Below are 14444 nucleotides of genomic sequence, written 5' to 3'. Positions count from 1 at the left end.
GTTAAATGTGTGCCTAACCAGTGTTTTTCCTTGCCGATCAGTGGGTGTCAGCGTTCATCCATTTTCCGACACCCGCTTATCAGCTTCTGCTGTGACTAATCACAGCAGAAGCAGCGCATGCCCGCTACCCAAAAGAACAGAAAAACGTATATATGTGATTCTGCACAGAGCAGCCACCCTGTAGCAGTAAAGTTACAAAAGGGCGGTCAGCAACTTCTTAAAAGGTAGGCTTTCCCAATTTGAAGTCATGTGAGGAAGTGGGGAAAATGTGTGTGGAGCAGAAGCTGTGCAGTGAACTGGTGAGAAAGAGGACCAGGGTCAAGTGGTAAGAGCGAGAGAGTTGTAAGGGGTGGTGCCCTGGGTGGGGTGGGGGTGGCAAAGTGGTGAGAGCTTGAATGGTGGCAGAGTATACAACCAATAATTCCTGTAGTTTTTTTTTTTTTTAGTAGACCAAAAACTAAATAAAATTGACACCGCTCAATTGCACCAATCTGTTATCCCAGCCAACTGGCTACAATGTTTGCAGGTGTTGGTTTGGTGGACTACCAGATGCTCCTGCCCCCTCCACAGCCAGGCACTCCAGTGAGTGCTGGAGGGGCTGAGCGAGAGACATTGACTAAAAGTCACCATTCTCAGTTCAATGAAGACCGAAAACTGAGTGATCAGCAGTCTTTGATCACTCAGTTCTCGGTATTAGAGCCGGCAGGGAACAAATGCCGAATTGTACAGATGCTGCATCCACCTAAGTGAGTGTGGAAGTTTATTTCCTTTAATTCCCATACTTCCCTTTTGAAAAATTCCATACAATATAGTTTTATATCCCCCTCAAAATAATATTTGGTTCTGTGTTCACTACAAGGGGGCAGTGCTAGGAGTTGAGTAAGGGATGGAGACAAGTGTGACCTAGGGGAAGGGAATGAAAAAACTTAGTTATACTACACTATACTTTTCATCCAATCTCAATACTGAATTCAATTACTGAATTTGTTATTTTGAAAAGTTAAACTGTAACTTAGGGCAACCATGTTGTTTTTAGTTTTGGGTAGAATAGAGATGGATTAGAATACCTGTCAGTTTTTTTGCTGTCTGCGCCCCCGTTAGAGAGATTTGGCCTCTCTATTTGTCCTGTTTACCATTAATATTAAAAGTGAAAGTAAAAGAAAACCCAAGTTTTGGGTTTTCCCCAGAAAAGTAATAGAGGGGAAATCTGCCAATGGGGTACACTGGTTCTGTTGACCTGGTGGTTCCCAAGGAACTCCCTTAATTTGCAGGGATGTTTGCTATGGGACAGGAAGTGAAATCTCCGCAATGGGATACAGATGGCGAAATAAAAACTGATAATGTTATAACACCCCCCCCCCCCTGCTCTATATAAAGTGAAGAAAAAAGTTTTGCCTTTAGTTATACTTCAACAAAAAATGCCCCTTCAAGAGAAGAGATATTATACTTACCTCTGCCAAAGCCTCCTATCTTAAAACACTTCAAAATCTACAGTAGCTGAATATATTCAGGGTATGTTGGATGCCTCCTAAACCCTGAAGTTTTATTCCCCTGGTATCTATATCACAACTTTGTTCTGCAGACTGGCTGATACAACCACAGAGCTCAGCAGGTGACCATGCATCCAACATACCCAGCATTGTTTCACATGCAGAAGATACTTCAGGGGCCATGTCTCTTGAATCTCAAAGATAGGAAGTTCAGGGGCAGCAAGTAAAAGTACAACTAAAGGCAAAACTTTTTTTTTTTTGGATAGAGTGGAGAGGGTTTAAAACCCCTGTCAGTTTTTAATGCTGTCTATGCCCCCATTAAGGAGATTTACCCTCTCTATTTGTCCTGTTTACCATTATCATTTGAAAGTGAAAGTAAAAGAAAATACCAAATTTTGGGATGTCCCCAGAAAAGTAATAGAGGGGGAAATCTGCCAATGGAGACACTAGTTCTGGTGACTCTCTTAATTTGCAGGGATGTTTAGCTATGGAACAGGAAGTGAAGGGAAATCTCCGCCATGGGACACAGATGGCAAAATAAAAACTGACAATGTTATAACCCTCCCTTGCTCTGTCCAAAATGAAGAAAAACTTTTTACCTTAAATTCGATTTTAATACAAAGGAAAAAATGCTTGTAGATTTCACCAATAGTTTAGTGTACATTTATTCTTCATGGTTAGAATTGGTGCACGGCATTGATGTGCTCTTTGCTTACATTTAATGAGCTAACAGGTGTCTCTCTTTCACATCTCAGAACGTTGGGAGGTATGGTTAAGGATATCTACAGTACACAGCCATCCCTTGTAGTCTTTGGTGAGATGTTTTTAAAGGGTCCAGCACACTAAAGGGACTTCAGCTTTTGTGATTATATTAAAGGCAAATCTGTGATTATATTAAAGGCAGTCCCGCCCACTTAGCAGTGACTTTTAAAAATCAACATCGCCCCCCTAGAACCTTGTAGATCATTGCTAAACATATTTCAGTATCTAATCTTACATTTAAAAACAAAATACATAATGTTGTAACTTTCTTGCAGAAGATGGTATTCTTGATCCTGGACCACCCAAATTAAACCATGCAATACACGTGGACCGCCGGAATTTGAACCTCAGCGGATGGTCTTATTGCAAATCAGGTAAAAATTATATAGTTTTGGAATTGGCTATAGATCTCAGCTCCTAATTCCTCAACCTACTCTAGCAGCAGCTATTGAGTATTTCTCAAAAGATTTCAGTATATGTGTGTGTATATATATATATATATATATATATATATATATATATATATATATATATATATATATATTATACACATACATATACATACATACACACACATACATACATATATGCACACACATATATTTAAAAAGAAGTTGTAAAGTGCTAAAAGAAACCCCCTGATCTTATATAAGATTTAAATCCTACCCCCTTTGCAAACTTCTAAACAGTCTTTATATAAAGTCTTCTGTAAGCAGTGAGGAAACAGCTGGTCTCATGGAAACTACATTTTTGTTTTTTTATCAGTTTAACAAAAAAGGTGGTTGCAAATTGAATTGGAACGGTCACTTAGTTGAACTCCAACTTTCTTTCCACTAGAACTGAATGGAATGATCAATCCCAGCACACAGTAGAATATATCTCTGTACCATGTTGCCCTGTTGTCTGCAGATCCCCTGATATTCTGGGTTTAGTTGTGGCTTTGTACCATGTGACACTCTGTATAGTTTGCTGATATCTCCCGCCGGGAGAAGACAATTGCTGATTCCCCTGTCAGCGCCATCTGTGTTGATGAGGGAATCGTGCAAATTTCTTTCCTGCAACCGTGTATGGCCAGTCTTACGGTCTTAAATTGGTTGTTAAGCAACTATCTCATCTTTATATCATCCCCTCAGTTACATAAAAAGATGCATCCTAGTGCCTGTGCTTTATAAAAAAAAAAAATGATTTCTACCTGTATCCACAGCATTTCCCAGTGATAAGAGGACTCCAGCCTCTCAGCTCTCTCTATGTGTTATCTCTAGTGGGCGGGGCCAGGATTCCCCTGCTGACGTCAGCCAGGGAGGAGGGGAGGAGAGGAGCAGAGAGAGCCAGGGAGGAGGGGAGGAAAGGAGCAGAGAGCCAGGTGTCATGTGATCGCTGGAATACACTGTTAAAACACATAGAAATCATTTTTTTTTTAAATAAAGCACAGGCACTAGGATGCAGCTTTTTATCTGACACAGGGGATGATATAAAGGTCAGATAGTTTTGAAGCAGTGGGGAGAGGAGCAGATCAGCGATAGTGAAAGATGACAGGGAGGGGAGGGGGGAGGACAGAGGAGACATACAGATAGCAGCGTATGACAGAGGCATGCACTCACTTCGGTGTCAGATCTCTGCAGCCCTGATACAAGGGAGTCAGCACAGAGAGGGGAAGGTAGAAACTGTCAGGATCAGCCAGGTATTACAGGCGATACAGGGGTCCAAATTACACAGCACATGCACTATGCTGTAAAACAGGCTTTAAAAAAACAGGATCTTTATTTTTATTTTCTGGGTTAACAAACGTGTTAAGTCCTGATAGGTTGCGTCATGCTGGCCCATTTTGCAGATATAGCTATTTAAAACATTACAAATGTCTTACCCTGCTCTGCACATACTCAGTTGCTCTCTGTTTTTTGGCATTGTGCCAAAAATGTAGAAGCTGATCTGCCTAAAGATTTACTGCTGATCAGGGGCTTTGGGCTTCAGCAAAATGGCAGCCATCGACAAGAAGATACAGTAGTAATGCTGGAGGCAATTTATAGCACACACTAATTTTGGTAGAATAATTTTTTTTTTTTTTTTTCACAATAGAAAGGTAGAATAATTATTAATGTGGAATGCATGCTCATTGCTAGAGAACATTGTTTTTGATCACGTTGTTATGGGTAAAGTACTGCTTTAAGTCAGTTTTTGTAACTGCTGTCTGTGACCCCATTGGTGAGATCTTTCCTTTTCCATGGGAAAAAAAAAAATCTTTGTTATCCCATTCCACGTGACACCCAAAAATAGGGCTTCAGTTGTCATTAGTTCATGAATTCAAAGATAGCGATAAAACATTGTCAGAACTTCTGAACTTTTTTTCCAGGCTACTAGATATTAGTTTTCATATATTTTAGAGATTTTTTATCACTTCCTGTCCTGAAAGAAATTGAGGAGGAAATCTGGCCAAAAGAGACACAGGCAGCAATAAAAAGAATTAAGACATCTTTTTGACACTCATTTACAGCATGCTTTGAACTGGTTTCTGTGATTCAAAGATACTTGAGCTAGGCACAGCTAGGTAACTACCATCTTTAAAAAAGACCCAGCAATAACAACCCCCATACTTTTCTCATGACACTCTAAGTGCTCAACCCAAAGCCCTCTGATGTGGCCCGCGACCTCAAACCAGGGAAGTGCATGCCCAGTGTCAGCAACCTGTTGATTGTGATCTGGGTTTGCCAATCCACCATCCTAGAGCATCAGAGTGTATCAGGCTGGTGCCAGAAGCAGAGAAAGCAGGCGGCTGTGGAGAAAGCAGAAGCTGCATAAGCTGATGCTTGTTCTGCGGCGCCGGCTCCTGTCCCAGGTGGAGTGATACCAAGTGCACTTCACCTGGGACCTTACTAGCAGCCTGGAGAGCAATGCCAACAGAAGCCGGATTAGGAAAATAAGGTCAGTGTATTAAACAGCACATACAGATTTTGCAATGGACATATTGGCAATATAAAAGGGTTAATAACTATTGGGCTGATTTCACACTGATCCGCAGGTGTAGCACAGTACACCTGAGGCCTTCCTGCGGGTTAGCTGCTCTGAGCCATAGACATCTATTATATCCTGTGGGTTTAGTGTTCTTCTTGAATATAAAAATATTCAACAAATTTGAGCAAGGAAATATTAGATCCTTATTCAAATTGGGCCTACAGATAAAAGGTAAATTAATGTATATAAAGTATCCACGCTACCAGTGGCTGAGCTAGCACATCTGGCACCCGGGGCTGGTCATTTTTTTTGCACCCCCACCCCAAAAAATGGTATGTGGCAATATAGCGGCGCAGCACCAAAACAGTGTGTGTGGTCAGATTGCATTAGCAGTGGGATGGGCTTAAATGACCATATGCTTTAATGACTGTGCCACAAGCGAGTATGTAACAGACAGTACAAACCCCAGTACACTCAATTTAATTAAATTAAACTATCCTACTGCAAATCCTTTACTGCACACAGCTAACCTTAAAGTGTTACTAAACCCACAACAGTAAAATCTGTCTGTATGTGCAGAATAGAATGCTTGTTATACTCACTGTGGAACGTAAGGGGTTAATCCTCTGCATTGTGTAAAAAGGCTCTTTGATCCTGTATGCACAGATCCTTCTCCTCCTGCAGAGTCACTCTGGGCAAGGCCAGATAAGACACAGTCAGAGTGGTCCCCCTGCACATGCTCAATTTGGTCTCTATTGCTGGAGAGAGCATTTCCTTGTTGAGTTGAGCAGTTCAGGTCACATGATATTGACATCACACATTTGGGCGTGTATTGTATACAGATCCTAAATGACAGCCCAGTCTCCTCCTCCTTGCTCACTAACTAAAAAAGAACTCAGTGGATGTAATGTCACATCTTGATTGATGGATGACCCGCCTCCCATAACAGCATGAGGACATAGGCTGTAGTGGAAATCTCCTTCTACCTGAACACTCAGCACCCGGGCAAACCTTAGTTTATCACGTGACCATGGTATATATAGATCAGCCAAATAGGTATACAGTGGAAGATTTGTAAGCTGTGGGCACTGTGGGGGGTGGGGCAGATGAACTATTTTACTATTAATGGGTTTAGTAACACTTTAAAGTATTAAAGTTTTTTTTTTTTTTTTTTTAAATAAGAAACATGTTATACTTAACTGCTCTGTGTAATGATTTTGCACAGAGCAGCCTGGATCCTCCTCTTCTTGAGTCTGTCGCCAGCGCCCCTGGCCCAACCTTTTTGAAGCCTCCGGCTCTAATCATGTGCTTCGAAAAAAAAAAAAACATTGGAATCCATGCGTCTTGCATGTAGAGTAGGGGCCGAACGCATTAATTAGGGGGGGCAGAGTCCCATATGGACGGGCCGCCACTGGAATGCAGTAGTCAGGAGTAAGAAATTTAAAACAGTGAGGGGATTTATCAAAACTGATGCAGTCAGAATCTGGAACAGTTGTGCATGGCAACCAATCGGCTTCTATCTTCAGCTTGTTCACCATTGAAAATGAAAACTATGTTGCTATTCACAGCTGCTCCAGATTCTGTCTGCTCTAGTTTTGATAAATTCCCCTAAGGTCTCATTCAGACAGGCGCTGACACAGGTCCTGTATGCTGTGCCACTTTTTGCTGCATCTGCATCAACCAGAGAGCTTCACCTATAGAAGTGGGTGCACAGATCCGAATGTAGACACCGTTTGTTTTGATCTATGCATCCCTTCCTATCTGCATGTCAAATTTTGACATTCAACTGTCCATGCAGCTGCTGTGCCCCAATTGACTTTGACTGGACTGCCTGCACAGGGATGCACAGAATACCAAGTATCCCCGCGCGGTACACGGCCATTAAACTGGGCATGGATGCATATGCTCCATTTGAATAAGGCCCAATTGTCATGTGGGACAGATAGCAGGAAAGAGGAGATGTTGAATAATTAATCACTTAAGCCTCTTTCTGAGATATGTTGTTAAAAACAGTTTTTTTTTTGCTAGAAAATTACTTCTAACACCCTAGAGAATAAAATGGCGGTCGTTGCAATACTTTCTGTCACACCGTATTTGTGCAGCGGTCTTACAAGCGCACTTTTTTTGGAAAAAATACACTTTTTGAATTAAAAAATAAGACAACAGTAAAAAGTGTAATAAGATATGTAGCGCTACCTCAATCTTGATGTGAAAAAATAAATTAAAAGAAATGGTCTAAAACCTAAATAAATACCAAAATATAAAATAAAACAAGGTGCAGAAATAATGTGTAAATATACCAACAAAGTGCAGTGTGCACACGATGAAACAAATACACCCAGTTTTATGCAACAAGTATACAGAGACAATCAATGTGAACAATGTCACATGATATAAAAGGTGTCCAATCAAAATGTGAACATCTAGCATAACCTGACATCAAAAAGTGAAAGTAATATAGTGCAATCCACCAACATGCAATGCGATCTTCAATGCTACTCCCAAAGAAGGAATTCTTACGAAGTGCAGTGTGCGTACAATAAAAAATAATAATATGCAAGTGGACAAATTAAACAAATACTGTCAGTATTGGCAAGTGATATAATTATATGTCCAATCAACTATGAACTGGTAGCAAAAAATAGCATCAAACGAAATAAAGGTGAAAATAAAAAGTGCAGTCCAAAAACATGCAATGCGATTTTCAATGTGACTTCCAGTATGAACAGCAGGAAATCTTCTACAAGTGAGAAAAGTGCAAGTGCAGTGGTAGCAGATGTCTATAATTCATCCAATCTTGTTCTGATGTGCGGTGACCATTTCCCCCAGTCTCTCACCTGCAGTGGCGGCCCCCAGTGGCCCGAATCAGGCTTAAATCCACAGGTGGGCAGGAATGTAGACACCGGAGCGGCTTCCAGAATCGACTTCCAATCGTGGTCCCAGCTCCCAAGGGAGTATAGGTTGGTAAAGGAAGAGATGGCAATCTCCCACACTCAGCCGGTGTTCTCAGATAAATAGTGAAAAGGAAAAAATGGGCTCCATAGTGTAGTAAGTTAAAATTTGTTTTAATAAAAGCGCTGTGGTAACTTACATAGAATAAACAGCAATCAGCAACGAAAGTACAGGCTTCCGGGTTCGGCCGTACCCTGGAAGCAGCGGCACCTGGCTCCTCCCTCCCTAAAGGAGCCCTATTTAGAATGATATGTCCTCGTTCCCAGAATGAGGACATATCTTTCTAAATATTTTAAGGGATGATGGCAATTACATCCACAACCACATGAGCTTTTTGTTGAAAGTCCTAAATTAAGTAAATGTTCAAAACACCACAAAATGCAAATGTGCAAGTAATTCACAAAAAGTGTCCTTCACCAAAAATATTGATAAATACTGTCTCTCACCTCTCAAAAAAACTGATACTTGGGAAGTAGCGCAATAGATGTGTAGATAATAATCGCTGGAATCTCCTCTCATGGGGAATCGTTCATCTGAATACTATAGGCCTCTTCTCTCTATCTAGGATCAATAGGAGTGCAGCAAGATCTTCTCCGTTTTACATGATTAAGATATATGATTAGGGAACATAAACAAAGTGCCACATAATGTAAAACCAAAATTTGATTGTTTATTCGAAAATGATCATATGCACTTACACTTTTCTGTGTCACCCAACACAAGGGAAACTACAGCGTGGGCAATAAGAAGCGAGCACTAGGGGCTCAAGCCGCAAAATTACAGGCTGCGAGCCTCCATGGGCTGGTACGAGGTGACGTCATTTAGAGGCTCTTTCTTAGGCGTGTGATGTCATCATCAGAAGCGGCATTTTGGTTTTAGACTATGTGGCACTTTGTGTTCCCTATGCATATATCCTAATCAATAAATTGATAATTGAGAGTTATTGGTTTATGTGGTTGCACTGTCACTTTATTTAAGGTCTTATATAAATCCATTAGGTAATATCAAGGTTCACCACACATTCATTACTTTATTTAACCACTAGGCGCCGACCGCAAGCAAATATATGGACTCTCGGCAGCCGGACCTCGGGCTAGAGCTGTACCGAGAGAACGCTCCCTGCGTGCTCCCAGCACAGTGACCGGCGGCTCATGAAATGCTCCGGATCGCTTCTTACGATCAAAAGTTTTCTGATTATGTGACAGCCGTGACAGCCAGTCACGGCGGTCCCATGGTCACAAGCCCCGCCCCACCTCCCAGAATGCCGCCCCACCTCCTGGAATGCCAAACCTCCTAAAGGGCCGTCAGGAGCCGGCGCCAATTGGTTAAGGTTTAATACACCCCACTATATAATTCATTATAATTCTACAAAGGTGATATACTTGAATAAAACATAAGGAATATTTCCTTAATAATTGATTTAAAAAATATACTAATAGATGTAATGGTTTATTGTTGAAACTTAAGCATACTGTACACTTGGCCTTGGAAGCTGGTATTGCCTTCTTTAGTAGAAAAGGGTTCTTGGCATTTTGTTTGACTTCCCATCAGTCTCTGACCTCAACTTTTTTTACCGTTCCGCCATGAAAAATTCTTCCAGTTGCATGATGTTTATACTGTTTTCTTACAAGAAATGCTTATTTCAAATGCCCCACAACATTTCAACCTTCCTTTCTTCTTTTTGGAGACATTCCTTGGTGGTTTTGCTAATGTTCTGATCATCATGTTGAAATGTCCATTGCCTATAAAAATTAAAATTTTCAGACAAATGGTCTCACATTCTCATCCAGCACAATTTGATATAGTGTAGCATTCATAGTTGACACTTTGACTACAAGCTGTTTGGACCCTAAGGGCCCTTTCACACATGCGGACCATTCAGATCGCCTGTCAGTTTTTTAGGCGGATCTGAACGGTCGCTCCATACAGCTCTATGGAGCGACGGATGTCAGGGGTGACACGTGCGCTGACATTCAATCCGCCCCGCAAAATCCAGACGGATGGAAACCCTATTTTCCATCTGTCTGGTGGATCGGATTGGATGAAAATGGACAGGCGGTCCGTAATCATCCGATCCCCCCAATGGGGGAGAGCGGACTCTGACAGGTCCGTCCCTGCACAGAGTGCAGAGACTGACTTGTCATCCGCCGGCTCAGCGGGGATCAACGGAGCGATCCCCGCTGAGCAAGCGGATGCTAAATACGGACAGCCCCGTGTGAAAGTGGCCTAAAGCAGCAAAAAAAACCTCAAACCATAACGTTTTAACCACCATGCTTCACAGTTGGTACAAGGTTGTTCTACTGAAATGTGTGGCACAGACCAAAAGAACTCTATCTTTGATTCATCAGTCCCACAGCATGTGGTTTCTGGAAGCCTAGTCTTCACTAACATGGTCAATGGCAAATCATAGTCTGGCTCTAATTTTCTTTTTAGGAAGCAAATGCTTTTTTTTTGGCACACCTCCTATGCAAGTTAAATTGGTGCATTCTCTTGCTGGTTATAGATGCATGCACTTTGACAGAGTTAACTTCAGATTGCTCAAATTTGGGGTTCTTGGAGACGTTCTTTAGCATCAAACAGGAAGTTCTTGGGTCAAATTTGATGGTCTGGCCATTCATAAACAAATTAGTATTCATTTTTTCTACTTCACTTATAGAAACATTTCTTTTATAGCTATTTTATTTGTGTTCTATAACTGTCAAGGGATAAATTAACATGATTAAAGTTTACAAGTGTCTTTAACCCCTTTGCATGTCCAATGCAGAAGGAATGTCAATCTATGTGCAGTTTTAGAATAAACAGAGCACACATGTGACTGTTGCTCATTTTGTGCCTTTTTCTACTGTCACAGACCTCTGCGCAGGTAGATTAGCGATCGAGAACCAATTGGGGATATTTTGAATCACGTGACCACATAGCTTTGTTTGTAAACAGCTTTCATACACAGTGACAGTTGCTGTTGTGATTCTTTCTGTGTGCCATGGATAAAAAATAAATAAAAAAATTTTTAAATAACAAAGATATGAAAAAAGGTTTGAGTTTTTTTTTTCTAATTTTGTCATTGCATAATTCGAAATATGAGCAGGGCAACATTATAACAAGTAGTGATGAGATTTAGGCAAAGTTTGGCTCGGTGGACGGTCAACAAACCTGGCATGACGTTTGCAAACCCCAAACATAACGCCGAACCCTATTAGAGTCAACAGGAGCCAAATCTTGTCATATTTTCTGCCTTTGTTCAGGGCTAATTTGCAAACTTTTGTTAGAAAAATGTCACGGTTAGCTAGAAAATGCCATGGGGACATGCACTAATGCAATTCATTAAAAAAAAAAATACTGTACAGCAGGACAGGGTCTTCTAATGTGGTTTTAAGGGCAACAATATTATAGTTCAACTCATTTAATAACTCCAGCTCTTTGGATGTGTCTAGCATGTCTAGAGCTTGAAAAGTTTAAATAAGCTCATGGTTGCAGTAGTGAGCTTTTTTTCAGGGCTATTCTGTAAAAGGGAACTGGACAGCTGTAGAGCCACATGATCACTTTTACATGACACTTTAGATGTACATTAAGTATACATTTAGTGATGAATGAATATGTTTTTTTATTATTGTTACAGGTGACACTGCTTTATCAAGACTTAAAACAGGCTGCATTCTTATGTTATTAGCTTCAACAGTTGCAGCAACCCCTGTCCCACGTAAGGTCATTTTTTTAAATAATTGACATTGCAATCAAAATGTGTTAATTTTATTTACTACTTATCTTGTTCATAGTCGCTTGTTTACATAGGAAACAAAATACATTCTTTATGTATGTGGAACTCCCGCTTTCTGCTGGCATCAGTTTGCTTTCCTGCTAGATAGTTTATTCTTTAAAGTAGACATTTCCTGAAAGAAACATGGAGGCTTCCGTTGCTACTTTTTATATTGAAATGTTAGCTGGCTTTTCCAGTAGATAAATACTTTTTCTGTATATCTTGATGCCAGTCAGGTGACACATGGGGTTCTCTTCCTCCTCGACTCTCCTCTGGTGCTCAGTGGTGCAGTAACATAATGACATTGGTACTGCTCTCGATTTTTACACTGTGGGTGCAGAGTGCCATGGTGAGGGTCCCTCAGGGGTCAGGTTCTTGAAATGCACTCACTTGATGCCATCAGTCCATTGAGAAGGTGAGTATTGTAATCTGATGAGTGACAACACTGTGACAACACTGAAGTAATTACACTTTGCTACAATGGAAAGTAGTGAGTGTACAGCTTGTATAACAGTGTAAATTTGTTGTCCCCTCAAAATAACTCAACACACAGCCATTAATGTCTAAACCGCCGGCAACAAAAAGTGAGTACACCCGTAAGTGAAATTGTGCAAATTGGGCCCAATTAGCCATTTTCTCTCCCCGGTGTCATGTGACTTGTTAGTGTTACAAGGTCTCAGGTGTGAATGGGGAGCAGGTGTGTTAAATTTGGCGTTATCCCTCTCACTCTCTCCTACTAGTCACCAGAAGTTCAACATGGCCCCTCATGACAAAGAACTCTCTGAGGATCTGAAAAAAAGAATTGCTGCGCTACATAAAGATGGCCTAGGCTGGTCCGTGGCTACGCATGGCATGCAGTAAGACGTGCTGGGGCTAGCTCCGCTGACCATCCTGCACAATCCTGAGCATAGCACCACCATCCTTCCCAACACAGACTCAGGACACCTCGCATCAGCTGCTGCGGACATTCTGCTACACCCGGCTGGGTCTATTTTTGAGCTGCCATGTCCAAACGAGGAGCGGGACTTTAAATACTGCCAGACACCCCCGGCCATGATGGCAGCCTCCCTCCCCGTTCGGCGAAGGAGGCCCCTTTTGGCGAAGGAGGCAGCACAACGCATGTTTGGCAAAAGCTTCTCCACGCAGGACCTGTCATCCCCCGGCTGCTGGATCCCGGGGAAGGACGCAGCGAGGTGGACATGGGATCATTGAATGGCGTCCCCAGGCCTCATCCCACGTGAGTACTGGGCCTCAGGCCTTCAACATGGCGGCGCTGTCCCAGCAGGATGGAGCTGACCCAGAGCCCACACTAAGGGACATACTGACTGTTGTGACCACATGCAGCTCCTCTATTGCTGATTTAACAGGGGAGGTGAAGGGCATGAAAGCTGAAATATCCCTGATCAGACATGACATGCAGAAATAGCAGGAGTGCACCTCTGCTCTGGAGGGACGCCTTAGTACATTAAAGGATGAATGGCAGCCAGATACAATCAGTGGCCTCTGCTAACGCATCCCGTTTGGAGAACATGGAGAATCGCCTACGCAGAAATAACATCCGCGCGGTGGGGGTCCCTGAAAGGGCAGAGGGCAAAAACCCAGTGGCCTTTATTGAGGCGTGGCTCACGGACACATTTGGCTGTGATGCTTTTTTCCCAATGTTTGCGGTTGAAAGAGCGCATAGGGTCCCCGCAAGGCTGCCACCACAAGGTGCCCCACCATGTCCATTTTTGTTCCGCCTTCTGAATTATAAGGATCGAGAAGCCATACTGAACAAAGCTAGAGCAGCGGGAACCCTTAAAGTTGACAATACGAGGGTCTCCCTGTTCCCTGATTTCTCGGTGGAGGTACAGAGGCAGAGAACTAAATTCATGGACATAAAGAAAAGATTGCGCACCCTCAACGTCCAATACTTCATGCTTTATCCTGCAAAGCTAAAAGTAATCACCAATGGCAACACACACTTCTTTGAGAATCCTGTATCCGCATTGCACTGGCTTGACAACGAGAAGGGACTCCTCGCACAGCAACCGCCTTAGCAACACCAAGTTGACATCAGCTCCCTACATTTTTCTTCAAGGTGCTTTTGATATTCACCAGCGGGAACAGCTCTCACAGCTTAACTTCCCCAAGTTACACAAAGTTATTGCTTACTATTCTAACTGTGTTCTGGTTTCACAGCACAAACTGGTTTCTAGCCCCGAGGCTGCTATTGTGCCCCCACAAGATGGTCCTGAGCGGACCCTTTCCCCTGTGTTTTTGGGGGTGTTCTTTGGTTCTTATTCAGGCCCTGTTGGCCACAAATTGCACTAACTTAGACCTAATCCGTGTGAAGCTCTCTCTCTCCCCTTGAAACCTTTCTCTTCGCAGGTGTGACATTTGCTGTTTCTGACATTGCTGGTCATGCTCCAAACATCCACTAGATGGCATAAGAAATCTATCCCTGACTGTGTGGTACAACTATCGTGCATAAGCACTTTTTGCATTTACCTCTGCCTAAGGTTTACCATGTTTACTGCAGTACATATATCACATGG

General features: G+C 42.2%; 1 protein-coding gene across 1 annotated transcript in view; it reads left to right on the top strand.

Moving 5' to 3' along the window:
- The window catches only part of LOC141107531 (uncharacterized), a 204297-nt gene that overhangs the window by 71291 nt on the left and 118562 nt on the right, over positions 1 to 14444 (top strand). The window contains exons 8-9 of the mRNA XM_073598330.1: positions 2528 to 2626; positions 11770 to 11850. Of these exons, the coding sequence (XP_073454431.1) occupies positions 2528 to 2626; positions 11770 to 11850 (180 nt within the window). The remainder of the gene's footprint in view (positions 1 to 2527; positions 2627 to 11769; positions 11851 to 14444) is intronic.

Source organism: Aquarana catesbeiana, linkage group LG09, assembly GCF_042186555.1.
Source record: "Aquarana catesbeiana isolate 2022-GZ linkage group LG09, ASM4218655v1, whole genome shotgun sequence".
NCBI lineage: Eukaryota > Metazoa > Chordata > Amphibia > Anura > Ranidae > Aquarana > Aquarana catesbeiana.
Note: the sequence above shows the minus strand (reverse complement) of the source record. Positions and strands in the feature narration are given on the sequence as shown.